This window comes from Curcuma longa, chromosome 3 (assembly GCF_044706935.1).
Source record: "Curcuma longa cultivar G26 ecotype Majalengka, Jawa Barat chromosome 3, ITB_CL_G26_1.1, whole genome shotgun sequence".
Classification (NCBI taxonomy): domain Eukaryota; kingdom Viridiplantae; phylum Streptophyta; class Magnoliopsida; order Zingiberales; family Zingiberaceae; genus Curcuma; species Curcuma longa.
In genome coordinates, this window is record NC_133863.1 from 4014163 (window position 1) to 4040282 (window position 26120).

Here is a 26120-nt window from a genome sequence, read left to right on the forward strand (position 1 = left end):
AAACTATGAGGGCTTAAGTTCAAATTTGATAATATTATATCATTGTAAAAATATTTTGAGGGCTTAGGTCCAAAATGAACAATATCATATAAGAGATATTCTAATTCTATATGTAAATATTCTAATTCTATATGTACTAACATTAATGACCATAAAGAAGAAAAGGAATGCACATTTCTAATAAGTTTATTCTCTCCGCATGAATACACATTTCTATTTTATTTTTGAGTTATTCTATTTTTCGTTCCCAATGCAATCAATTAAAGATAAAAATAAAAATACATATTATATTTTTCATTCTAAAAATGCATTTATTATAACATTATTTTAGTTAGCTAACACAATCACTATTATAAAATAAATAAATTTAATTTTTTTTCTTTTTACTCCAACTTAATCAATATTATTTTGTGTAAAAAGATTATTATATTAAAATACTAAATTGATCAAAATTATTAAATTTAATTAAAAATTCTTTGACTTATTTAAAAAAATGATAATCCCAGTAGCCACATCTCTGGGAGTGAAAAAAATGATAATCCCAGTAGCTACATCTCTGGGGGTGGTCGACCCGGTCCCACGGAAGTTTTCCACCGACCACCAGGGTAAATCGGGAAGCGCATACGGCGGCCAATCCAGATGCCCAGCATCCTTTGATTGCGTTTCTCATTTGGAGGAAAATTCTTGCAAATACGCCGTAGCTGGGAATCGAACCCTACCATTGCACCATTGCCCCGGGACTCTCCAACTTATTTAAAGTCACTTTGATATTATTGTAACATATATTTTTATTAATTGCTATAAGTTGTAGCAATTAAAGTCATAATTATTATAACCATTTTGAAGTGATTTTGATTAAATTAAAATATTTTAAATTTAATTTGAACAATTATGACTACGTTGATAAAAAAATTAATATAAGAGTGTTTTAATATGTAATAATTTTAATTAAATTATAATAATTTTATTCTATATTGCAGTAATAATGGTCATATCTACCACAATAATTACTAAAAGAAGTGCATTTGGAATGAAAAATTTTCTAAAATTGAGATGTCTTTAATGATAAAACAAATAAATAATGCTCTTTTAATTTTTTTGACCATTTGGACTTTATGAAATTGAATGATTTAGAAAATAAAAATAAAAAGAAATTAAAAGATGACTAGTAACTACTTTGTCCTTTTCTACGTTTGATTGAATTATTGGATTCATCAGACAAATAAAAAAATAGCCTTTGCTGTTTTACAAATTAATGATATTCTCATTCGAAAAAGTAGTTTAACAAAAATAAACACAAACAAAATAACACAATTAGCAGCTAGCAGATCAATAGAAAATAGAGAGATTAATTGCACGGGTGATTAGAAATGAAACACTGTGTATTCATTAATTAACAATCATTATATCCAGATTATAGATGAGAACACAAAGTTTTGCAACGTTAAATATCACTTAGGTTTGATAATAATACTAAAAATTATAACAAAATGGTAGTTTTCGCATGTATTCAAGCTTAATTGCTTTCTTTCTATCGCCATCGTTTCATGGAAGCAGAGGAATTAAGTAGCAGTAAAGTGATGGTGGGCCGTCGGCAGCGAGCGGAGGTCGGCGGTCGGCGGGCGGGGGAGGTAGAATCAGAAGTCCTTCAGCAGCTTGCGCACCTGCTCGAGCGTGACGAAGAGGACGACGGTGAAGGGGCCCTGCCGGGAGACGGTGGGGATGAAGCCCTTGTAGAGCGCCATCGGCCCCTCCGCCCTCACCGTCTTTAGGGCGCAGTCCATAGCCCCGGCGTACGGCGGAGCCGCCCCCTTCTCCACCTTCATATTCATCACCCTCGTCTTCACAACGTCCACTGGGTTCGACGCCACCGACGCCACCAGCCCCGCCGCGAAGCTCGCCGCCACGTGCGTCCCCAGCCCATCCGCGCTCGCCCCGCGTCGCCGCAGGATCGACTCCTTCGCCTGGTCGTACGTCGCCAGCTGCGACGCCGTTACGATCATCGCTCGGTTCACTGTCAGAGAGGACCCGCGCCACAGGCTTGCGACGCCCTCCTGCCGGGCCATCCGCCCAATCGCATCGAGCACGCTCCGGTAGTTGCGGCGCTCAGCCAGGGGCAGCCGCCCATCGGCCTGCATCCGGACCATCGCCAAGTCGGCGGGGTTGCCGACCGCGGCGCCGATGCCGCCGGCGATGAGGCCTGCCGCGATCTTGCTGTGGAGCGGGAGGGACCCACCCTCGGCAGTGGCAGACCAGCGCTTCTTAAGCAGTTCGTAAAGACCCATGCGGGTGGTGGAGTAAAGAGTCTGGCGGAGGACGGTGGCGGAGACTCCAGAAAAGAGTCCGGATGGACCCTCAGCCCGGAGGATCTGGGCACCGACGGCGATCAGCCCGGGGCGGCGCGGCGGGTGCAGCGCCGGATGGGGGTGGGGGACGGCGGCCACCCCGGCGGTGCCGTGGAAGGCGACGGCAGGACGAAGGGCCGAGACTGCAGCGTTGAGGGTCTCTCCCTGGAGCTGCAACCGGACCTTGACGAGGTCGAGGGGGTGGGTGGAGCATCCGGCCACAATCGAGGCGATGCCTCCTTCCACAAACCCTTTCGCTCCCATCTCACAAGAGGCGCAACAAAGCAACGTTCAAGATGGTTTCTAATGGCCAAATCGGGCAACAAAATCCTATCTTTCTGCAGAAAAACTAGAAAAGAAGCCTCCTTTCGACCGATCTGAGGGAGACGATCGAATCGAAAAGAGGCAGAAAAAGAAGACTTATAACCAGTTGGAATTGGAGTTCATCTCACTGGAAACCAGGAGATGGGAGTGGCAGGCGAAGGCTATGGAAGAGGAGTGTGGGACGCTGGGCCGCTGAGACATACGATGTTGCTGAATTACGAGTTGGAGAAGAGCCGACGAGCGCAATTTATAGCAAAGCCAACGAGAAAGAGGAAGGAAATAAAACAAGAACAGGGAAGGCCGAATCAGGGGGAGGGTTCGACTTGCGAATTACCAGCACGACGCGTAAATAATTTCTTACGCGATTTCTGTCCGTTGATTAATTGTCACGGTTGGTGTTGCGATTCCGTCCTCGCCGGCGTCCGTCCATTTAAAGCTGTCGCGTGACGGATCCGCGGACGCCGACGACGCGCGATCTTCACATCGTGATTCGCTGTTTCCCTACCGCATCGACAATTATGGAGAGTTCATCGTGTCCGTCGGTTTCTCTCTTTCTTTCTTTCTTTCATCTCGTCGCCGATGTGCAATGGGGTGTCGTGGCGTGAAAATGGGAGCCCTCGCGTTCTTCTCCTACTCGACGCCCACCCGCTCCTGCATTAGTTGAACTGTTGGATCCCACAACGGTATGGTAATATCTACAATGGAAGGTTGTGTTTCGGGTACGTTTAGAAATTTATTACTTTTGAAGAACTTTTGGTTGTTGCCTAATATGAACGTGCCGGGGCAACCTTTTAAATGGGGAAAACGAATTAAATGCAAATTAAAATGTGGCACGGACAGTCAGAAAAAATAATAATAAATGATATATAATTCGCTGGCTCATGCCACACCAACTAATTAATTAATATAATTATGGATGTAATTAATCAAGAAGTCTAGACCCATCTCTCGCTGGAATTTATGTGATTCCGCCGAGCATGTCAAATATTTTTATTTTATTTTATTTAAAAAAATCTAGCCATATGCATAGCCCCATTGAATTTATTTCGGTTTTCTTTTTATATTTGTGGTATGAAATCTAGTACAATGTCATTATATAAATATCTAGATATTTTATATCTATTTTTTTTAGGTACAGGATACACTGTTGGATTAAACTAGTTCTGATGTTCATTCAGGGGAAGATAATTATAAATAGTTTTTTCCATTCATTTATAATCATTCTAAGAAATATAAAGTCGTCTTTACTTAATTAGCTAGTAAGATCTCAAGCCCTCTTAGCTTCTTTGATGTGAATCTCTAGCATGATGAATTAGGCGTTGCCAGAAGATCATCCTCGAGCATTCTGTAAACCGTTACTTCAACAGCTTATTGGATCTAGATTCTCTCCGAATCCATCAGTAATGTTGGGCCGCCGCAGATTGGGCCGCTTCCTGAAAATTGATTCATCGAGATCTATTTTGCCTTCCGAGCCGCAGAATGCACGCACGCACGCGCAACAACCGGGGACATCATCATGCAATCACATGATTATTTCTTCCATTACCAGGCAATGTATCAAGACATCATCATCGATCGAGATCATTATGTTTATCTACTCATCTCTGTATATTAATGTCACCCCACCTGAACAGCTGAATCAGTGCTGGATAAAAAAGTTTTACAACGATATGATGATTTCGACCCAAAGAAAAGCTGTGGTTTCACGTTGGGGACTGGGAAAAAAACTGAGGCGAACGTGGGTCATACATTGAGCACCGAGGAATCAATGGATCGACGCAGGCATGTCAAGTCCTTTCCATCGTGGCTTGGGTCAATCGTGTCCCCTTGCTTAATTGTATTGTACCAGGTGACAGTGGCAGCCATCGACATCTTCTTCTACCTTCTCCACTCTCATTAATTCACGCCCTCAGTTGGTTGGCATCCAATGAATTGCCTGCCTTAAGCCTTTGCCACTTGTCGATTGTAGAACCTTTAACCTCCAATTAACACGAACACGATTATTGATCCAATCCGAGATCATGGATGAGAGAACCATCACGTACTAAAACCGCGCAAGCGTACGTGCGCTCACGCATGCGCGTGCGTAGGCACGAAGAGACCCTGGCCTATCACACATAATGGCGCTAAAACTTCGTTATAGCTCATTTTAGAGTCATATCTGAGTGATATTCCGGGTCAATTTAGTTTCAATTCTGGCGAATTTTCACTATGGCAGATCGTCGCTGTTAATCCTGTCGGTTAACATTCACTCGCTGTCTGAGCCGTTAGTAAACTCATCACTGTCACGGAGAGTCGAGTCGTCCCGTCGGGTTAGATTGGCCGCCCTCACTACATGCTCTCCGGGGGCTGGAAGTTCGTAGCTTGTCCCGACAGGAGCTCGAACCCTTGTAGCTAGTGACAGGTATAGCTTACGGTGAGGGAATCGAAGCCGCTAAGCTCGTCACTAGCGGCTAAGCGGTGAGCCGAAGAGAGCTATACGCTCTGTTGACGAATGAGTACTCAACAAGTCCAACAATCGATAGCTCTTAAAATTGACGACGAAGGATGAAAATCGATACGTACGGGAATAGTAATAATTTTATTTTTTAAAAATTTATTTTATTGAGTTAGGATTTTAGAGATATTTTGTCTTTGAAAGGTTAGGGTTAGGATTTGAGTCTATATAAATTATTTTTTTAGTTATTTTTGGGATAATTTTTTATGAATAAGAATTTACAGTGGTGCTATTTTTTTAACGTCAAATTTGGTTGCCTATCTCCTGACATTTTGCGAAATCAATAGAGTTTAGAAGATCATTTTCAGTATTCGTGCATGAATCAACAGAATCAATAGTTATTGCCTGCGTCACTAACGATAGGTCGGAGGTCTTCATTGCGTATCTCACTGGGCTAGAAATCTAATGGCTCAAGAGACAATTTCTATAACAGTCAAAGAGAATTAGAATGGAGGTCAAGACAGATATTGACACAACCACTTAGACGGTCAAATTAGACCCTGATGATCGGAGAATGAAGAGAAGTGGTTGGATTTGTATGTGCATACTTGTGTCCACGGGCACGAGCTTCCTTTAATTTCATACTACTTTTTTAGTGGGAGAAACAAAGCCCACGTTAGACATTTCTCCACGTTCCAATGGAAAAGAAATCACATTCTAATAAAGGAGATGTGATGTCGTCCCATGTTCTCCACCTTATGTGGTTCATGTTATTTCACGTTCTTCACATCCTCAATCGACTACGTCCTCTTTGTTCGGACATGTTAAAATTCGGACTAAATGTTTTTGAGGCATTTGAGTGTACTAGAGTCGATACCCTAAAATCAAGAATTGGGTGCATAATAGCATAGATCCTAGAGTCAGGAACCAAATAGTAGAGATCTTGGAATCAGAATCGGGCTCAAGTAGTATAGATCTTAGAGTCGGGAGTTGGGTACCAAGTGAAGTGATCGTTGCTACATCGAATCCGAGTTAAATGTGGGTCAAAAGTTCTTGACTTGAGCTAAGGCGGCTGACCGGAACTGATAACGGTCTAATTAAAATGGATCTCGATTTGTCTTGCCTCGAATTCTATCTTCATTGGATCATACTTTATTTGACTTCTGACTTAAAGTATAGTTTGACTTTTTGACTCTCTGTGCCACGTCGTATCAAATTATCTCCACGACATCAATGATATATGTGTTAGTATGATGGTTTACGTCAAGCAATACACAATTTGATAGATCCTTCTCTTCTTGGATTGAAAAGTGTTCCACAAATCAAATTAAGGTTTGATATCCTTAATCTAAAACAATTTATTTGCCTCTCGATGCATAAAGACACTTTCTTGAAGACGTTCTTAGTATAAAAAGACATGCATCTACTGAGAATGGACAATTTGAAGTGCATGGTTTAGTTTTCAAAACTTGCACCTTGATTCATTTGCTTTAAATACCTTTCTGGTTGAATATGCACACTGTTTCCGATTGTAATTTCCAAAACCATTAATCTTTTTACTGTTATAAAAAGATCTGAGGGAGAATGAACGAGAGGGTGTGTAAATGAGTTTACCCTCAATTTTGCCAATGGCTGTTTAGTCTCTCGCCCTACTGATGCCTACCGGCCCTAATTACCACTGTCCTGTCCCACCTGACGCTGCTTTGCTTCGCCTATCTTCATGCTTCCTTTGCTGACTATTCTTCGCCTTGCCCAATGCTTGTCTCGCACCCTCGACTGATGCCCTGGGCAACGTCCTGCGAGCAGCGAACCCACCTTGCACATGCATCACAGGAAGGGAAAGGGCAAATACTTTTTTACTGTATCTTCACACACTCATATTTCTTTCTTACAACATCATTTGAAATCAAATTTCTAGTTTAAACGGCTAAAATTACATTCACGGTTTTGTCTCAACACTCGCAGCAAGAGGTAGAAAGTTCTTAACAATGAGCCGCACTGCCGCAGCGAATTAGTAAAACTGGTTAAGAACGATAGAACAGAGAGATAGATCTCCATGAAAATGTTGTTAGGTCGATTTAATTAAAGTACACACGCAAGAAAGAAAAAGAAAAAACATGGACTCAGTTTTAATATATATATATTTACACAATATTAATACCTGAAACCATTGCTGCCAATATCAACACCATTAATTGTTGAGCCTGATGAGGAAGATGCTCAGCTCGGGGACGCCAGTGCCGTCGGGGTTGATCATGTACAACGCTTCCGAGTCCCTCGACCCCACCACCCTCTCGAAGCGCGCCCTCATGTACGTCAATTCCCCCTCGGCCGGGGCCGCCGCCTCCTTTTCCGCCGCCGGAAGCACCCCCGCTCCCATCGACACGCCCCGCAGCAACCGCATCACCTGGCGCTCCTCGTCCGACGCCTGCTTCTTCCTCGTTGAGAACCCCGCCTTCCGACCGTTGCAGTACACCGCCCACACGCACTCGTCCACCAGCCGCCTTCGCCGCCGGCTCTGCTCTGGCTCCTCCCCTCCTCCGCCGCAGCCTGCCTCGCTCTCCAGCGCGATCTTCACTAGACCGGAGGCCATCTCGCGGTGGAGCGAGCTGGTGAGGATGGGGAGCTCGAGGAGGAGCACAGGGGCGGACTTGGGGTCGTCCTGCATGGCTAAACTCACGCGGCCCCGGCGGTAGCCGAACAGGGTGATGGTAGCGGCGCCTCCGCCTCTGCGACCGGAAGACAGGGCTTTGTTGGGCCGACCAAGCAAGGCCGCCATCTTACAGCCGGAGGTGAGCAGAGGGATCATCTTCATAAAGCGGAGGATCCCCGTGCTAACGCTCGTCTTGGATCGCCGGGTGTCGGCGGAGGAAGGCCGGAAGAGGGAAACCGGCCCCGCTGTCGCCGGGCGTACGGTCTCTGTCTCAGCTGCCGGTGGCATTGTTTGCTTTAACATGAGTAAAGAAAAAAGGAGTTATGTTGTTGGTCAGTTGTGTGAAATATGGGAAAGACTATAAATAGGCAAGAAATATATATAATTTTTTAATTTTATGGGTACTATGTAACTTCAAATATCCATATGCAACTTATTTGAACCATCAAAAACTGAAATTCTAATTCTATTATTATTATGTGTCAAATTCTGAAGTTGAAAAAGACTATATTCAAATTAAAAACTTCAAAAATATTAAGAATTTGAATTGAAAATTAATTCAAAATTAATGGTCCAACTAATTAGTACATCATCAATTGTAAAATATGATTTCAAACCTAAAATATGTTTTTTTACCTCAAATTCAAATATTACAATAATAATAACAATCAAATTTTATTATATCAACTATATGGATTGGGATCCTACTTACTGTATATATTTATTATATTTTTATATCATTTAATTAAAATAGTTATTGATCGTTTAAGTACATATTTGTATCATTTTGAAGTATCTTTCGGAGTTTAAAATATTTATAAAATTCAAATATATTTTAACATAGTATTTATAACAATTGTTAAAATCTTAGTTCAGAAGAACAAAAATCATATTTAATTTTTTTAAAGTATTGTCACTACCGTATATGTTACAATGTTCTTTTCAATAATTCCTTTATTTACTACACCTCCGAGCTAGAGAAGGAGAAGAGGATTGAAGTGCCTTATCCTAAGTGGTAAGCATGGAGACATGTGTTGCTTGATATTTTAAGTTTGAATCTTCTAAGCAACATGTATTTGTTATCTGAGGTGCTGTGCTAGTCTTAGCAATATGTATTTGTTGGCTGAGGTGCTGTTGAGGCAGTATGCTCTTATCAACATAGTGATATCGTGCCTCTTAAAAATCCCTTAGGGGGTTTTCTGACATGGGACTGTTTCGGCGGTGGAATCGATCACTATAAAAAATTTACCCACTATAATTTTTTGACCGGTGGAAAACTTTCGTAGGGCCGGACCGGTCACTTCAGAGATAGTCAATGGGACTAACTGAGATTTATCATTATTTTTTAGAGAAGGAGAAGAGAAAGTGAAATTTAAGCCGTGGATGAAAGGAGTTAGGCCTCTAAATCATAAAATTATTCTTAATTATCTCCCAGTCCTGGTCCGCAAATTAAGCAGGATGAAAATTAGGACCTTCTTCCAAAAGCTAAAATTTTTCATTTTATTTACTCAAATCAAACTCGAACCAACAAAACAATAACAGTAAGATATTATTTTATTGACCATTTGTTTTTATCTTCATATTGCTTAATTAGAGTATACTTTTTATATAAAGAAAAAGAAAAGAAAAGAAAAGAAAGAAAGACTGATTTTCCCAAGCATCGATCCAAGTGGGGCAGGGGCACTTCCTAAGTTGAATTGAGGACCAAGATAAGTGGTTGAGGCAATGGAGAAGAGGCAATGATGGGATAAGGTGGTGCTGGTGGTGGACCACGTACGAGTAGGTTTAGTTTTGTGGAAAGAAATTAAAGAAAGGGAGAACAGGAGTCCATTTCATGCTTCCTTAGCTGGGCATGTGCATTGTTTCATTTGATCATAACAACCCTGTCAAACTGGCGCCTTTCATTTTATGAGCCGAGCAGCTTTTTGTACTCAGGCACTCTTTTCTCGTGATCTTAAGAAAAGCAGCATTTAATTTGGTTTTGGAGGTTCTGTCACAAGCAGACTGATGGCTGATTTCATGGACTTCGTCAATTAGCAAATTGAAAAAGAACAGATAATTAAGCTATTACAAGAAACATTCAGCTCGTGTGTAATTTTAGATACATAAACTAATTTAATTAATTGTTGGACTGGAACGCTAGAAGTATCGAACTACTTAACAATGGAAGTTTCATTTAGTATTAAAATTATGGACAGCGATAATCTCCGTGTTGTGGTGGTTCAAACTCAAATAATCATACTTGGTATTATGTTTTTTTTTTCATCAAATAAAGGATAAGTAATTTAATTACTTTGTAGCCAATCAGAATTTCAATAACTGCCTTTGTACTGGTTAGACGGCCACCAACTCTCTGAAGATGTCCCTTCAATCTTTGACTTTTCTTGATTGGATATGACTCGTATTCCGATGTTGTTTGCCATTAAATTCCACGTTCATCAACACTGCCCGTCTTTTCATTCCAAACTTTTCTTAGCTCCATCCTATTTTTTTTGAAAATAATCTTGCATTTTCATCCATAAAATTGCACCATTAATTATTTGTAAAGCTAAATACAATGTGTTTTATTTTTATGATTCTTAAGATTTATATCTAGCATCATTACTCAGTACTTATCTGTGAAGAGAAAAAAAAAATCTAGCTAACCAAAGTTTCATCCTTTCAGTGTTAAGATGAGTACTAAAAATCACTAAATATTATCAAATTTGAATTAAAAATTTGATAATATTTAAGTGAATCAAACTCAAATTTATAAAAAAAACAAATTAAATTAAATTAATTATTTTGATAATTTAATTTAATTTATATTTAATTTAATTATCTTATTAAATAAATTTAAATAATATAAAATTTAATTCAATTCAATTCATTTGCAATAGATATAGTTTACAAATAACAATTATTCCGAGGACATAAATTAAGTTTGACATCCGGACAAAGGTCCAGAATAAAAATAATAAAATTCGAGCCCCTCTTACTTAGGCAATCCACCAGTGTTCTCCCACACCAACCACCATCAATTTTCACCCGTACTAATGTTTAGTTTAACGCCATAAAGACGGTACGAGCGTCGAACACATGGTGGTCGATGGAAATGTACCTGCACTCCCAGAGGCATTTGATTAAAATCAAATGGAATCAAATTGAATTAATCAAAATCGTATCGAATCAAATTTTTTTAAACTCACTAAATCGATCAAATTTTCAAATAAAAATCAAACAAATTAAACTGATAAAATATCAATTAATTAAATTTTTATCCAATTAATCAAAATAATTAAAAATTTTAAATATTATAAAAAATTTATCAATCAATTAAGAATTTATAAAATATTTTTTTATTTTAATTAATTCAATTTAATCAAATAAAAAATTTTAAAATTAAAATCAGACTGAATTAATCAATTTTTAAAAAAATAATTAAAATTTTAAAATAACGAAATCAAAATTTTGATTTCGACTGATTTATTTGATTTAATTAAATTGTTATTCATTCCTAACTTCATCTCGCTTTGGTTAATCGCGGCGATCTCGTTGAACCAGATCGGAATGTCTTAGGGCTGAAAGTGGAATCCGTGATCATCGTTTGCCAAAAGGATGGCTGAGAAATGTAGAAGTCAATCAACGATCTCCGCACGAAACGCAAACAGATTCTTCTTGTCTCGTGATCTAGGAAGACAAATAATCGAACGCAAACGGATTATTTTCTGTTTCGAGGTCATGAAAAAGTGGTTCGGTGCCAACGCGTTTGGTGATCTCCACAACGAACGTCCATTAAACAAAAATCAAATGCCACGTACTACCAAAATAAAGAAGTCAAAATAATGATTTTATTTTTTAAAAAAAATCCCAAATTAATCACGAGTAATGAAGGCGACGAAGCGGGCCATCTCCGCCAACGCCTTGTCGCATTTGGGCTTGCTCAGGAAGTAGACGTGCTCCTCCTCCGCTGTCTCCACCAGCTCCGCCTCCCCCTCCCACCCACTCGCCCTCAGCCTCTCATAGTACTCCTTTCCTCTCTCCCTGAACCAATCCCTCTCCGTGATGCTCACCAGCACCCGTCGGCACGGCAATTCCCTCAGTGCAGCCTCGTTCCGGAATGGATCCACTCTAGGATCCTCAATCCCGGCGCTCCATCCGCACACGAACCCCCAGGTCGTCTCCAGCCACTGCCGGAAGACTGGATCCGTTGGCTCCGATCCCACCGCCTCTTTGCCCCAGAAAAAAGGGTGTATCAACAGCAACCCGGCCACCTTGACCTCGTTCTCCAGCGGCTCCGTCCGCGTCCGCACCAGAATGTTGTGCGCAATGTTACCTCCCGCGCTGTCCCCCGCCAGGAACAATCGGCCGAAATCGCCGCGCTCGGCCAGCCACGTTTGGCCGCTGCCGCCGCCGCCTGCGTGGGAGGCCACCCACCTCAGCGCCGCGAGGGCGTCATGGTACGCGGCTGGGAGCGGGTGCTCGGGGGCGCGGCGGTATTCGATCGAGACGGCGACGACGTCGGTCTGGGCCACGAGGTTGTTGAGGAAGGTGTGGTAGGTAGGGGAGAAGGCGGACTCGATGACGAAGGCACCGCCGTGGCAGTAGACGAAGATGGGGCGGCGGGTGGAGGCGGAGCGGCAGCGGAGGTAGAGGCGGGCGGAGAGGACGGTGTGCGGGTCGATGAGGACGTCCTTGGAAACGACGCCGGTGGAGGGATCGATGCCGGCGGGGATGTAGTCGTTGCCGATGAGGCGATGGACGCTCCCGTTCTTGTAGAGGCGGAGAAAGGGTGGGAAGTCGAAGACAACCTCGGAGTCGGGATCCATGATCGATGGCTGGTATGGTATCGTTGGCAGGTGAATCGCCCAAATGACTTTGAAGCCAAGGGAGAAGAACAGACTCTCTGTCGGTCTTCACGATTCAAGTCTTGCTCTTTTTGACCGACTACGGTTGCGAAAATAATGAATGAAGAGGGACTCGTGTCACTTCCACCTTTTTTTCCCTTCTCTTTTTATTTATTTGAAAAACAAAATGGAACTGCGAAAAGTGAGAGGAGAGAGGTGTGGAGTATGATAGGAGAGAGGTGGAAGCCGCAGCGAGGCAATGGCGCAAGCAATAAAGTGAAGCCTACGTGTCGACAGCACACGCCAACACGTAACGATAATGGATCGGTGGACACGTTTGAGCCGCAGAGGAACATTCTAGTAACGGTCTGTTTACTTTTGAAGAAGAGAGAGAGAGAGAGAGAGAGAGCGCAAAGCTGATGGCGATTGAAGGAACCCCAAAGATTTAATCTAATGCCTCATACTTGTATATATCCGAGTTATCCTTGCAAATAAAGCAAAATTTTTAATTATTGTGGTGTAAATCTTTTACATAGCCAATTCTCCCTTAAGAATAGTCAGCCAATATAATAAACTTCAGCTACTTTTTCACATGTTGTGTCATGTTGCTTTCGACGCACGGAGAGTTAAATTTCTGCTAATCGAAATAATATGTGCATCCAATTTCAGCAACGCGTAAGGTTTCAACGATGAGAACAAAATCTAGAAAATCATTACTCCGGGTACTTTAGCTGGTTCAGTATGAACGCATGGTTGCTGCAAGAATTGAATGGGCGGCGCCGAAAGCAAAAGTCAGTTGACAATACACAAACTTCTGGAGCCACGTGGTCGACCACATTAGGGATTGCACAGGCAGGGGGCACAATTCCCGGCCCCTGTATTCGGGCCGCCGCAGTTCTGCACCAGCTGCGCGCGAAGTGGCGGTGTGACGGTCAGCACGTGGGGGCGGAGGCGGAGGCGGAGGCGGAGGCGGAGGCGGAGGCAAAAACGACGGTAGGAGCCGCCGGGAGAATGGAGTTGCGGTGGAAGGAGCAGATCCGACTGAAAAAAAGGGATCATGAAAAACAAGATAAGAATGATATAATTTTAATTAAAAGTGTGTCTCTTTTTCTATCAAATCATCAAAATTGCATCGTAAGTTGATTTTTTATTTATTATAGTTCAATCCAATTCGAAAATTATGATATCTCAATATTTAAGATTTAAAATTTATATTTTAATAATTATAAAATTATAATTATTACAACTGAGTTATCATATAATTATAATAATTATGATTCCATAACTACTATAAAATTAATTGTTTTTATCGTTTAAATCCTTTTTGAAAGTTCTAAATCATTTTCATCAAAAGAGACATTCTTTTGACTTTTGTTTAAATTTTTTTTTGTGTTATAGTAATTACGGAACCGTAACTGCTATAACTATATAACAACTTAGTTTTTAACAACTACAACTTAGTAGCTGCTACAATGCACCTAACTAATTCAAAATTTAGACGGGAGATGAACAATACCAGAGGATAATTATGTCAATTTATAAGAAGATGTGATGCTCTTTTGATAAAAAAAATTAATGTTGAATTTTTCATTATCGATTGGGTAAAAATAAGATGTGAAAGTTAACATCAACTGCTGACAACTTGGTCCTAGTCTGCTTTCGGATCAAACCCAATGTGGTCCTGGTTTCTAAGAAATCAAGACCAAGTATTCTAGCTAAAAGTTAGCAAAATACTGGAGCACCTTTAGGAAGTTCGAAATAAGTAACGGATGATACCTTTGGACTCTTTGCGATCTCAACAATCCACGAGACCTTAAATAGGTGTAATTTGAGATCTTTAGGTTGATCAGTGGATTTTGATTGAAATCCACTGATGGGTATAAGTTATTTGAATTTCTGTAAATTTGCACCTATATTGTAGAGTTGAATAAGAGAAAAGTAGATATGATATCCAATTTTGATTCTAATCAAAGGCTTGGTGTGGAAAGACCAAGCCAAACTTGTGCCTAATAGGTTCTGATCAAGGGCCTAGCGTGACAAGACCTATCAAGCCCTAAGTTGAGCTTGATCTTCCCGGGCCTTTAATTTGATCAAAACAAAGTTTGACATCATATCTATCTTACTCTGACTCAATTATATTGGATGGGTACAAGTTTGCAAAAATTCAAATAGCTTAATTCTATTAGTGGATTTCGATCAAAACCCCATTGATCAACATAAAAAGCTCAAATTATATCCATTTCAAGTCCTATGAGCTTCTAAGATCGTAAAGAGTTTAAGAATTGTCATCCATTACTTATTTCAGGCTCCCCAGAAATGTTGGAGTATTATGTTAATTTTCAACCTAAACATTATAACTCAAGATTTTTTTTTCTTTGACATTATTAGAGAAGCTCAAAAATAGTAAAGGAGGACATATTTGAATTCCTTGGCACTTCAAAAACTCACAAGATTTGGAATGGATGTAATTGAAGCTGCAGTAACAAGTTACAACCGACAGATATACGCCAATTTTTGTTCTTCTTATTGACTTTCCATAAGTCACTAATTTCTTTCAGATTAGAATAAATATATATATCTTATGAGAGCTCAGATCCAAAATACAAATATTCGATTTAATTTGTTTTCCAAAGTTCATCAAATCCTGAGAAAACTCTATAAAACCGCAAGGAAACACTTACATATATTAAGGATCAATATAACTGAACGGTGCAGTAGCAGTTGCAATATATTAATTAATTTGGATGCTTTGGATCTTTCACGACAAGCGCGCGTTGTATATAAATTACACGCATATGTAGCTGACAAATAACTTTAAGCTTCTTCCATCATCGTCTTATACATGACACACGTATTAATTAGTACTAAAAGCATGCGATTAAGTTAATTTTACTCGATCTTGAGAGCCAACTGCACCCGAGCAAACTCTACCAACTTGTCGATCTCATCCGCGCCGATGAAGCCGTCGCCGTTGGCGTCGGCATACTTCATCCCTCGCCTCCCCATCTTCCAACCTTTGAGCCGCCCGAAGATGCTGGTGATCGCTCTTCGCAGCTCCGCGCCGCTTATCCGATCATCCTTGTCGACGTCGAAGCTCCTCAGCCACTCTTTGAACTCTTCCACCGTGACGACGTCCTCGACTGGGGGCTTTTCCCAGGGGCGGTAGCAATAGAACCCGCCGGTCATATTCCTGCAATGCTGCAGTTTTAGTAACAAGAAGGAAGCTAGCAGTTATATGGAAGCATGAGCTATCGAGAATTCTATGGGTGTTATATCAAGAATCATGTAAAGTGATGACAAGGGTTGGAGATTTATGCCCCATTAAAGTACCAATAATTTAGGACTTTTTTCCTTTTATTCGTGCCAATCCTTGGAAAAGAAGCATATATAAAAGAGAGCATATAAGAGGGTCAGAAACAGACAGTCGATAAAAAACGGTAGAAAAACTCTTACGTCAGTTAATTACCAAATTGGTTGGAGCAAACTTTTAAATTTAGTTTTGAACAAATTAGTTAACCGATTGAATATCCCTGTGCTGTATACCTTAGTGAAGAAACTCAAGATCTTGTTCAATTAGCGGTGATGCATCGGATGCAATGCCTAATGCCATGGGTGGTTAGCTCTGCTCGGTGCCCGACCCCTTAGCCAGCTCGACTTAGCTCTCAGTCTGAGCTCCACGGCCAAGCTCCCCACTCTAGTTTGGCTCCTTGCCCAAACAACTCTGTGGCCGACTCGACACCTAACTCTGCAACTAGTTCGGCTTAGAACTAGCTCAACACCCAACCCTTTTTAAGGCTCGACTTCGCTTAGTGCTCGACTAGAGGCTCGTTCGAGCTCAAAATCCGAGCCCCAATCTTGACTCCTGATTGATTCGGGGTCGAATTAACTCTATGAGTAGGTGTTCAACCAATCTCATGAGGGGACCATATCTGGCAACTTGATACATTCTCTGACTATAATAGCAGAAGGAAGGGTATCGGAGGGAACCAGATCTGTTGTACCTATGCATACCTCCTTTGAGTGATTGTGCGTTGTGCTAGCATTCTCAGGGCTTAAGGCGAGGGCCCCTGATGAGGTAGGGCGAGGTGGAGTGGCTGAGAACAAATACTGAAAGTTGACCGAGACAAGTATGACTGAGATGAGACTAGTCGAGATAAGATTGATCAGACAAGGTTGGCCGAGACAGTATGACCGAGACGAGGATAGCCGAGACATGGTTGGCCGAGACAAGTATGATCGAGATGAGGCTGGCTGAGACAAGATTAGCTGAGACAAGTGTAGTCGAGACGAGGATAGCCAAGACAATGTTGGCCGAGATAAGTATGCCGGAGATAAGTATGACCGAGACGAGGCTGGTCGTCCGGCCCAGATGGGCTCGGTGGGGTGGACCAAGGCTGGGCCCATACGACATTCCTATTATGGATTGGACTTGAGGCGCCAATTACTCTGTCCTGGTGAAGCCGAACCTATGTTGACTGGTCTTGCCACCTTGGTTTGACTTTGACCGCTATCTCTTTTTTGACTTTTCACATCATTTACATTGTCTGCATCACATATAAAAGATTAGAGTTTGGAGAAAGTAGATTTGATATTTTGATTTTAATTTTAATAGTTAAATTAAAAAATAAATAAATTCAAGTTATATAAATCGACATGTGAGAAAGAAAAAAAGAGATTTATTTTCCATGGAGAGAGTAGAGAAAAATATTGAAATTGCATGTCATCTAAATCTTAAAAATAAATTTTATATTTAATGAACGAATAGAGAGAGTGTGAGAGATATTAAAGTTGCATATGCATCCAAATCCAAATCTAAGTGAGTCGGCGAATTATTATCGGTAGATTCATTTGTTATATCGCCAAATTATTATCAGTAGATTCATTTTTTATCTGTGCCTAAATAATCTTTCTCAATGGGTACTCAAAGATGGACAAGTGTTTGATAGTTTGTTGGCTATTAACGTGATCTCTTACTCATCAATTATATTGTCATATTTGATCAACAGGATCAGGGGGAGAAGCTATCTCCCTAGTGGTAGAGACTGATTCTTTTATTAATATTTATGTGAAAAATTCATTGATAAATGTCTGTCCAAAGGTTGAGAACAGAGAATATAAATATCTAGTGGTCAAAGCGAAGGATTACAGTTGCAAGGGTTATTCTAAAGAATTCCATGATCCAACTAGAAGAAGCAACAAATGCATTGCATGCTGGGTCGTTCTAGTTATCCCTTTTCTGGAGGAGAGTTTCTATCCTTATCTTACTTTACACAAAGTGGTATTCTTATAAAATTGTCTATTATCCTTAATTTTGATACTTGACTCTGTATTCTTATTTCCTCAGTGATATTAGGAGGGAATGCAAACATTTATTACATGCTTTCCTAGCTTAACTACTTCTTTTGCTATGTAAATGTTTAGAGATTACAGATATGGATTTGAGCTGCTAATTTGGTAACACAGGTGGGATCTTCGCATAGGAGAGGATTGCTCACAGATTTCTGGGGAAGGAGTACAAAGAGCCGCAACGGTTGCTTCTTACAAATGAATGGATCTGGTGGAGAATTGTTTCGAGCTTCAGGATCAAATATCAATATAGAACTTTAGTCACTCCGAATAATTATTCTTCTTTATTCCCTTTTTATGATTCATGCATATTATGGATCTACCAATCTTTGCAATACTATGTCTATCCATTCATGATAAATTTAGTAATTATCTTTTTGAAGTACCTTCAAAAATTCTCAAGAACTTCTATAATTTTTTCTATCTGGATTGAAGACAGCCTTTAAAAATTCTAGAGTCGCCGTTTCATTCCTCCGACTCAGATATGGGCGCGGAGTCTCTTCGGGAAGGGTCGACTCATTTTATTCTCTCCAACTTAAGCTTGGACATGGATGCAGAGCCCCTCTGGGCAAGGATCGCTTGTCCCATTCTCCGACTTTTCCAGTCAAGTCCTCAAACTGACTCCTTCTGCCAAGTTTTCTGTCGACTCTTCCATAACCAAGTCCTCCAACCGGCTCTATGTGGTTGTTGATTCATCCCAAAATCAACCGTACTGAGTTTCTTAAGATTTGACCCAAATTGGAGCATTTATAAAATGTTTAAATTTGAAGTTCAATATGTAATAATTTTTTTTATATAATAGATAAACGGCCTTTCTCATTCATTTTTAAAGTAAATAGTAAATTCAAAGCCCGCTCGGAGCATCCGCAACGCGCTGTTAATCGCGCGTTAACAGCGGACGTGGAGGAGCGAGGGAAAGACGTGGAGGAGTGAGGTATTTAACGCGTTCAGAGTTCTGAACGCGTTAATCGGCGGGCCATAATTTTTTTTAATTTTTTTAATGTTAACGCCAATCGTCAAATGCCAAACCTGAGTGGTGGTCGACCACGTGGTCGATCACCATATAGTGGTCGACCACTGGTCGACCACTACTGTCAACCACGTGGCAGTGGACCCGATCATGCGCATTAACGTTGCGATTAACGCCAGCTGCGTTGCAGCTGCTCTCAGTATAAGTAAAATTTTGATTTGTGTTATCCAATAATGGAAAATTCGACATAACACATTCTAAATAGCTGCAGTTACAAGTTACAACCGACAGATGATACGCCAATTTTTGTTCTTCTTATTGACTTTCCACAAGTCACTAATTTGTTTCAGATGAGAATATATGTATCCTATGAGAGCTCAGATCCAAAATATAAATATTCAATTTAATTTGTTTTCCAAAGTTCATCAAATCCTGAGAAAACTCTATAAAACCGCAAGGAGATCTTATATATATATATATTAAGGATCAATATAACTGAAAGGTGCAGTAGCAGTTGCAATATATTAATTGGATTATATTGGATCTTTCACGACAAGCGCGCGTACACGCATATGAAGCTAGCTGACAAATAACTTTAAGCTTCTTACATCGTCGTCTTGTACATGACACACGTATTAATTAGCACTAAAAGCATGCGATTAAGTTAATTATACCCGATCTTGAGAGCCAACTGCACACGAGCAAACTCTACCAACTTGTCGATCTCATCCACGTCGATGAAGCCGTCGCCGTTGGCGTCGGCATACTTCATCCCTCGCCTCCCCATCTTCCAACCTTTGCGCCGCCCGAAGATGCTGGTGATCGCCCTTCGCAGCTCCGCGCCGCTTATCCGACCATCCTTGTCGGCGTCGAACCTCCTCAGCCACTCTTTGAACTCTTCCACCGTGATGACGGCCTGACTAAGTCCTTGTCGCCGGCATAGCACCTGAGCTCGATGACCATATTCCTGCAATGCTGCAGTTTTAGTAACAAGAAGGAAGCTAGCAGTTATATGGAAGCATGAGCGAGAATTCTATGGGTGTTATATCAAGAATCATGTAAAGTGATGACAAGATTTGGAGATATATGCCCCATTAAAGTACCAATAATTTAGGACTTTTTTCCTTTTATTCGTGCCAATCCTTGGAAAAGAAGCATATATAAAGGAGAGCATATAAGAGGGTCAGAAACAGAGTCGATAAAAAAGGTAGAGAAACTCTTACGTCAGTTAATTACCAAATCGTTTGGAGCAAACTTTTAAATGTCGTTTTAAACAAATTAGTTAACCGATTGAACATCTAGTTTAATTGACGGTGACATGTTGGATGTAATGCCTAGTCCCATGGCCGGTTAGCTCTGCTCTGTGCCTGACCCCTTAGCTAGCTGGGCTTAGCTCTCGATTCGAGCTTCACGCCTGAGTTTCCCGCTCTAGTTTAGCTCCTTGCCCAACTAACCCCATAGCTGACTCGATACTCAACTCCGCAACTAGTTCGGCTTAAACTCAACACTCACTCGACCCCTCTTAAAGCTCAACTCCACAGAGTGCTTGACTAGAAGCCCATCCGAGCTTCAAATTCCGAGCTCCAAATTCTCTGAGCCCTTGACTCCTAATTGACTCGAGGTCGGATTGACTCTGTGAGTTGGTGTCTGACCGAACCCTTGAGCTACTCAGTGTCCTACTGATTTTGTGATCTCTAGATCGTGGTCGACTCCTGAGTCAGCTCAGTTCCACCGAGTCCACACTCTTGAGCAACCCCACTCCCTCCATTCTATCATTCAACTTGTCATATTGTCGCCAGAAAGACACATGAAATAATAAAGTATTTGATGGTAGCTCACTTACCACATTAATACATCATGATTAACGCAACATGGTCTGGGTTCGTACCAAGCATGGATGATAAAACCCTTAACTACCGTAACGATTGGATATTCTTCTTATCGACGATAGGACATCCCCTCTGATGACTTCATATAATGACCCCACTTCTTGTGGGCATAGGTATGCGCACACACAACCAATATTCTCTGCCTCCGGCCTACACTTTTTGATCTTCTCCTTCATCTCCGATCCACAGACTTACTTGAGCGTCGGAGTGACTGAGCCAAAATACCCTTGGTCTCTATTCTTTTCACCCTCTTTCTCTTTGCAGCCTTACAAGAATGCCACCATCTCTTTTCAACGGGCGAGTCCTGCGTGACTCTATCATTCTCAAGATTAGAATTATCGATGACTCATCAGTAGGCGATCTAAAACAAGAACATCCCAACAAAAGTTCGCCAACACCAACTGATTATTTGAATGAAACTATATATATATATATATATATATATATATATATATATATATATTATATATATATATATATATATATATATATATATATATATATATATATATATATTTGAAATGGAGAAGACTATGGCAAATTTGATCAAAGTCCTATTAGTTGGTGAATCAAGTCTCTGTTTTGTATGTTAATTACTATATGAATTTTGTAATAATAAAAATGATCGGTTGATTTTATATTAAAAAATTAATATCTACTATACGTGCATGGTGCTGCTGGCAGTTTTCGGCCGTCGTGCTGCTGGCGGTGGAGACCGCCGGTACCTTCAGCGGAGGCTCGAAGCTTGACGCTATGCTTGCCGGCAACAATGCGACGACCAACGTAGAAGGTATGAGAGATCGATTTTCTATGAACTCATTCATTTTAATTAATATTTCTTCATGTTTTCATCATTCAGATCGGCTTGTCGGTGGCGCATGCAATATTGACCGGCTTCTCGGCGGCCAACTAAGCCCTGAGTTCGACGACGCTTCTTGACGGCGAGCCGCTAACTGTCAGCATTAATCCAGCAACATCCTTTCCCCCTACCTCCTGCAGCGGTTCCAATGGAGGTGTTGCCTCAACACGGCGCTCTACAAGAAGTCCATGGAGCAGCTCAAGTCCAACGCCCCCGGCGAGCCGATGGAGTACAGTTAACTATACGTGGTGCGGCTCGACACTGGAGGCATCGGAAACAGAGTCATGAGCGTCGTCTCCACCTTCCTCTTCAACCACAAGGTCCTCCTGCTCCCCCTCAAGCTTCCCGACGACTTCCATAGCCTCCTCCGCTAGCCATAATTCCCTGAAACCTCGCAGATTCTCCCTTCAGATTCCCCATCGAAAACGTCGACAGGATCGACAGAAATTGGCTGCCTGCTTATCTCTATCTCCACCTAAACCATAATTACAGACACTCCGACAAGAAGTTCTACTGCGAGGAGGATCAGCGATTGCTCAGAAACTTCCATTGGTTGCTACCTCGATCCAACCGACCGATAGTACGTCCCTGCTCTGTTTCTTAATTCTGATTACATCGCCGAAGCACATGGCGGTTCAGGGCCACTAGTGATGAGTTGGCGTGACCAGTCCGTTCTCCACGTTTGTGTAAGTGGCGCATGGGCTCGCCGGTGTATGGCCGTGGCTAGCTGCTGCTGAAGCACAGCAACGATGTGGATCCGCCTTGAGCGAAGTCGTTATCGACCGAGCCCTGCTTCCATTTCACCTCGTCGTACGATCGACTGCAAGGCGAAGGCGACGAGGCAGATTGACACTGGGACCGTGATGGGTCATGTGAAGCACTGTGAGGACTTCGCATGAGGTATTAAGGTGGTCGATAAGGGGGTGAGATGAGTGTAACTACTCTGTTATTACATGTTTCACAAGATTTAGTAGGATTTGTGTTCCTTAACGGTATTGTTTTTAGTCGATTCTATAGATTGACACTTTGAGAATCACCAAAAGGTTTAGTTTGTTTGCATTCCCACATGTAATCACGATGTGGATCCAACGGTCTGTAGCTCCAAGTGTTGTTTCAGAAAGATGTTGCTCCCCGAAATCCTCATGTTTTGCATGGATCTTATCCTAATGAACCACCTTTACAGCACCACTGCACCACCAGTTATCTAAGGAATTGAACATGTTAACTGATGACAGTTTGTTTCTATTCAAATACTAAATCACTTCAAAAGTTTTCACAATGACATAAAATATTATTAGTTATTAAAAGACTTCTATTCGTAATACTAGTCGCATCTGATAGTACTACAGTAATTTATTCATTTTCCCCCTTGCTCGTTCTTTACTCTATTCCCACTCCTTGTCCCAACCCGTCGACCGTTACAAAACACCTTTGAAGAATAAAATAAAAGATAATTAAAAAAATAGATAAAGCAAAATACTCCGCATTTGAGTCTGCCCACCGCGAGTTAGGATCGGGCCACGGCCTCCACCAGTTTCTCCAGCTTAAGCGCCACCGCAGGCGGTAGTTTCACCGGCGAGCATCGTTCCCTTCCCCTCTTCCGGAGGAGGTCGAGGTCCAGCGCATCGGAGATGTCGTCGGAGCTCCACCCTGCCAGGCGGAGCGAGTCGGAGCACCAGCCCACCTTCACCAGCAGAGCGTCGAGCGCCACCTCGGCGTCGACCATTGCGGCCGATGTGTCTGGCTGGTCGACACTGTCGAAGACCCTTGAGGCCGGCACGTGGACCATCTCACGGATGTCGCATTCGCCCCACCCACCTTGCCTCAATACGGATCCGATGCCATCGAGGTAGCCCCCGACCCAGTCCGGCAGACTCGGGGTGCGGATCTCCACGAAGCGCTCCGGATCTGGAGGAGACGACGGTAATGAAGACGAGGAGACCGCATCCGAAGCTGAGGAGGAGGACGAAGAAGAGGAGTTACGGCGACGGCGGTCGGACGCGGCGTCGCTCCAGAACTCAATCCAACGGGCGGCGTCGAGGCTGGGGAGAGGGCAAGAGAAATCTGCGTGCGGGGAAGTCGACCAATGACGCTGGAAGAAGTCGGCGAAGTCGAGGGCGCAGCAGAACACACGAGAGTCGTCGACGTAGAAAACAGGGTTCCCGGCGAGACATGGGAGGCAGGGGATATAGCAGCGACCGAAGAGTGGTAGGAGAAGAGGTGCACGGCGGAGAGCAGCACGGGCCCGGCGGAGGGCCCGGGCAGGGTCGGCAGGGCGGGAGCCCCAGGAGCGCGGCCATAAGGTTCCGCAGGCGACCTGGAAGGCTGCGGCTGCGCGAGGGAGGCAGAGGAGGCGACCGGGCCTAGGCGCACGCCAATCCGGGAAGCCAGGGCCTGAGGGAATCCCCAGGGCGAGGAGCGCGCGAAGGTCAGGGGGGAAGGAGAAGGCGAGGTCAGCCTCAAGGCAGGCGAGCTCTGACTCGGAGAGTCCTGGGCAGAGGGGGACGGAGGCGGCGCAGAGGTGGGAGAGGACGCCCTCGGCGAGGGGGCGGAGGGATAGGATGCCTAGGCGGTGAGTTGCGGCGGCGGTGGCAGCGTGGGATGCTGTGGCTGCGCGGACAGAGAGGCGGCGGAGCCCAGCGGCGTGGGACGGACTAAGGGCGGCCATCCGACGGTGTACGTCGACCATGGAAGGCACGTTGGGTCCGTGGCGATGCCTTCGCAGCTTTTGAGGAGGTAAGTTCTTCCTCTTTGCAGATTGCAGTCCGCACAGCTGCGGGTGTGTGCTATGGAACAAGATGCACTTTTTTTAAAAGGAGGGAGGAAAGAGAAGAGCGGAGGATAGCGTTATATAGGCGCCGCAGTGCCAGTTGTTGCATCCCATTGCCCTGCCGTTTCTCTTTAGAAAAAATTATTTATCGCCGTAAAAAGAAACTTGTATATGATCACTATTTTATAAACAAAGTAGTTCAAATTAGAAATTTAATATCCTGCACGACTTATTTCGCACGACCCGTATGCGATACCTCTGACCCTCCGCCGTTGCTGCCGTCCCGTCTAACCGCCGCCTCGAGCGCGATCGACGCACCACTTACCGACGCTCCATCCGATGACGGATTCCGGCCGGATAGTGACCGGAATCCAATGAATTTGCTCGGAAACGCAATCCGTGCCTGCTCACAGCCACTGCCGGCCAAATCGCGATCGAATTCCTGCCAAATCATGGTCGGAGACCGACCGAGCACGGCGGTCCTTCCTCGAGCCAGCCTCCGACAACGATTTGGCCGGCAGTGTCTAGCACTGGATTCCGACCAAATCGACGGTCAAATTCTGACCAAATCGCGGTCCTTCCTCAGTTGGTCTCAACCCGCAATTTGGTCAAAATCCGGCGCCAGACACTGTCGGTCGCGTTTCCGATCAAATTCGTCGGATTCCCATCACTATCCGGCGAAATCCGTCGCCGGACGGAGCACAGGCGAGTGGCACATCGATCGCGCCCGAGGTGGCGGTTAGACAGCGCGGTAAGAGCGACGGCAGTGGCGATGGATCAGAGGTGTCGCGTACGAATCCCGCAGGATATCAGTTCTCCCTCAAATTATAAGACCTATGACCATCCTAAGGCTCTGCACTCTGCACCATTTATTTAACGAAATGGGGGGGGGGGACAGGCGGGGGGGGGGGGGGTGGGGGGACATGGGACTTCGGTACAAGGGAATTTGCAAATTAATTGATTAATTTAATGGGCTTTATTTCACTGGACTGGCACGCCAGTGTGAAGCAGTTGAAAAAAGAAAGCAAACCACGAACAGAGCAGGTAAAATGATCGCAGCAGTCATTTACGACACCGCCCTGCACGCCTTTCGATGCACGCCTGGCACGAGGGATCGTATGGATAATGGACTTCTTAAATGATTGCTTAAAGCATGCTTAGTTGATAATGAAAGGTCATTGTTAAGCCTGTTAATTGGCTGCGGTTTTTACTGCACAGTTCGAGCCTCTGAGATAAGACAACGACCTCCAAAGGATTAAAGATACCTTTCTTTATTGGTAGTGGGCATGCATTATAAGAGTTATAGATTCGTTGCTTCTCTGATATTTCTGAAATATTCTGACTTCACTATCACTTAATCCTCCCTATAAGACTTCAGGCACTGATACAATATGAACTTTTCTTTGAGTTGAACTTTCATTTACGTGTTTATGATCATAAGCTTGTATGGCTGTTAGCTAAACTTAAGAAATCTGCAATCATTTCCCCCTGTGTACCTCTCTATAAGGGCAGGTCGTCTTTATCTTCTAGCTAAAGGTCTAAAGCATGCTTCGAATCTTCAAATAGAAGACAAAAAGGGTTTACAGAGTTGCATGTGGATATTGAAAAAATGACCTAGATTTGCTATGACTATAGTTGCATGTAGAGGACTTTAAATAGTTTGTCCATTTATAAAGATTTAGGCATGCGATGCAGGGACCA

The 26120-nt window shown here is 42.9% G+C and overlaps 4 protein-coding genes across 4 annotated transcripts; all 4 read right to left on the reverse strand.

Moving 5' to 3' along the window:
* Positions 1–1364: 1364 nt before the first annotated feature.
* On the reverse strand, positions 1365–2911 carry LOC141824883 (mitochondrial uncoupling protein 5-like). Its single transcript, XM_074712220.1, has one exon. It carries the CDS (start codon positions 2607–2609, stop codon positions 1638–1640), a length of 972 nt encoding a protein of 323 aa, XP_074568321.1. The 5' UTR covers positions 2610–2911; the 3' UTR covers positions 1365–1637.
* A 4144-nt stretch (positions 2912–7055) lies between these two features.
* On the reverse strand, positions 7056–8062 carry LOC141825715 (protein MIZU-KUSSEI 1-like). Its single transcript, XM_074713100.1, has one exon. The coding sequence runs from the start codon at positions 8060–8062 to the stop codon at positions 7298–7300; it is 765 nt and encodes a 254-aa protein (XP_074569201.1). The 3' UTR covers positions 7056–7297.
* Positions 8063–11574: 3512 nt separating this feature from the next.
* Positions 11575–12686, reverse strand: LOC141825069 (putative carboxylesterase 13). The gene has a single exon (XM_074712446.1). The coding sequence runs from the start codon at positions 12565–12567 to the stop codon at positions 11614–11616; it is 954 nt and encodes a 317-aa protein (XP_074568547.1). The 5' UTR covers positions 12568–12686; the 3' UTR covers positions 11575–11613.
* Positions 12687–22985: 10299 nt separating this feature from the next.
* On the reverse strand, positions 22986–24431 carry LOC141825035 (uncharacterized). Its single transcript, XM_074712401.1, has one exon. The coding sequence runs from the start codon at positions 24336–24338 to the stop codon at positions 23157–23159; it is 1182 nt and encodes a 393-aa protein (XP_074568502.1). The 5' UTR covers positions 24339–24431; the 3' UTR covers positions 22986–23156.
* Positions 24432–26120: the final 1689 nt, after the last annotated feature.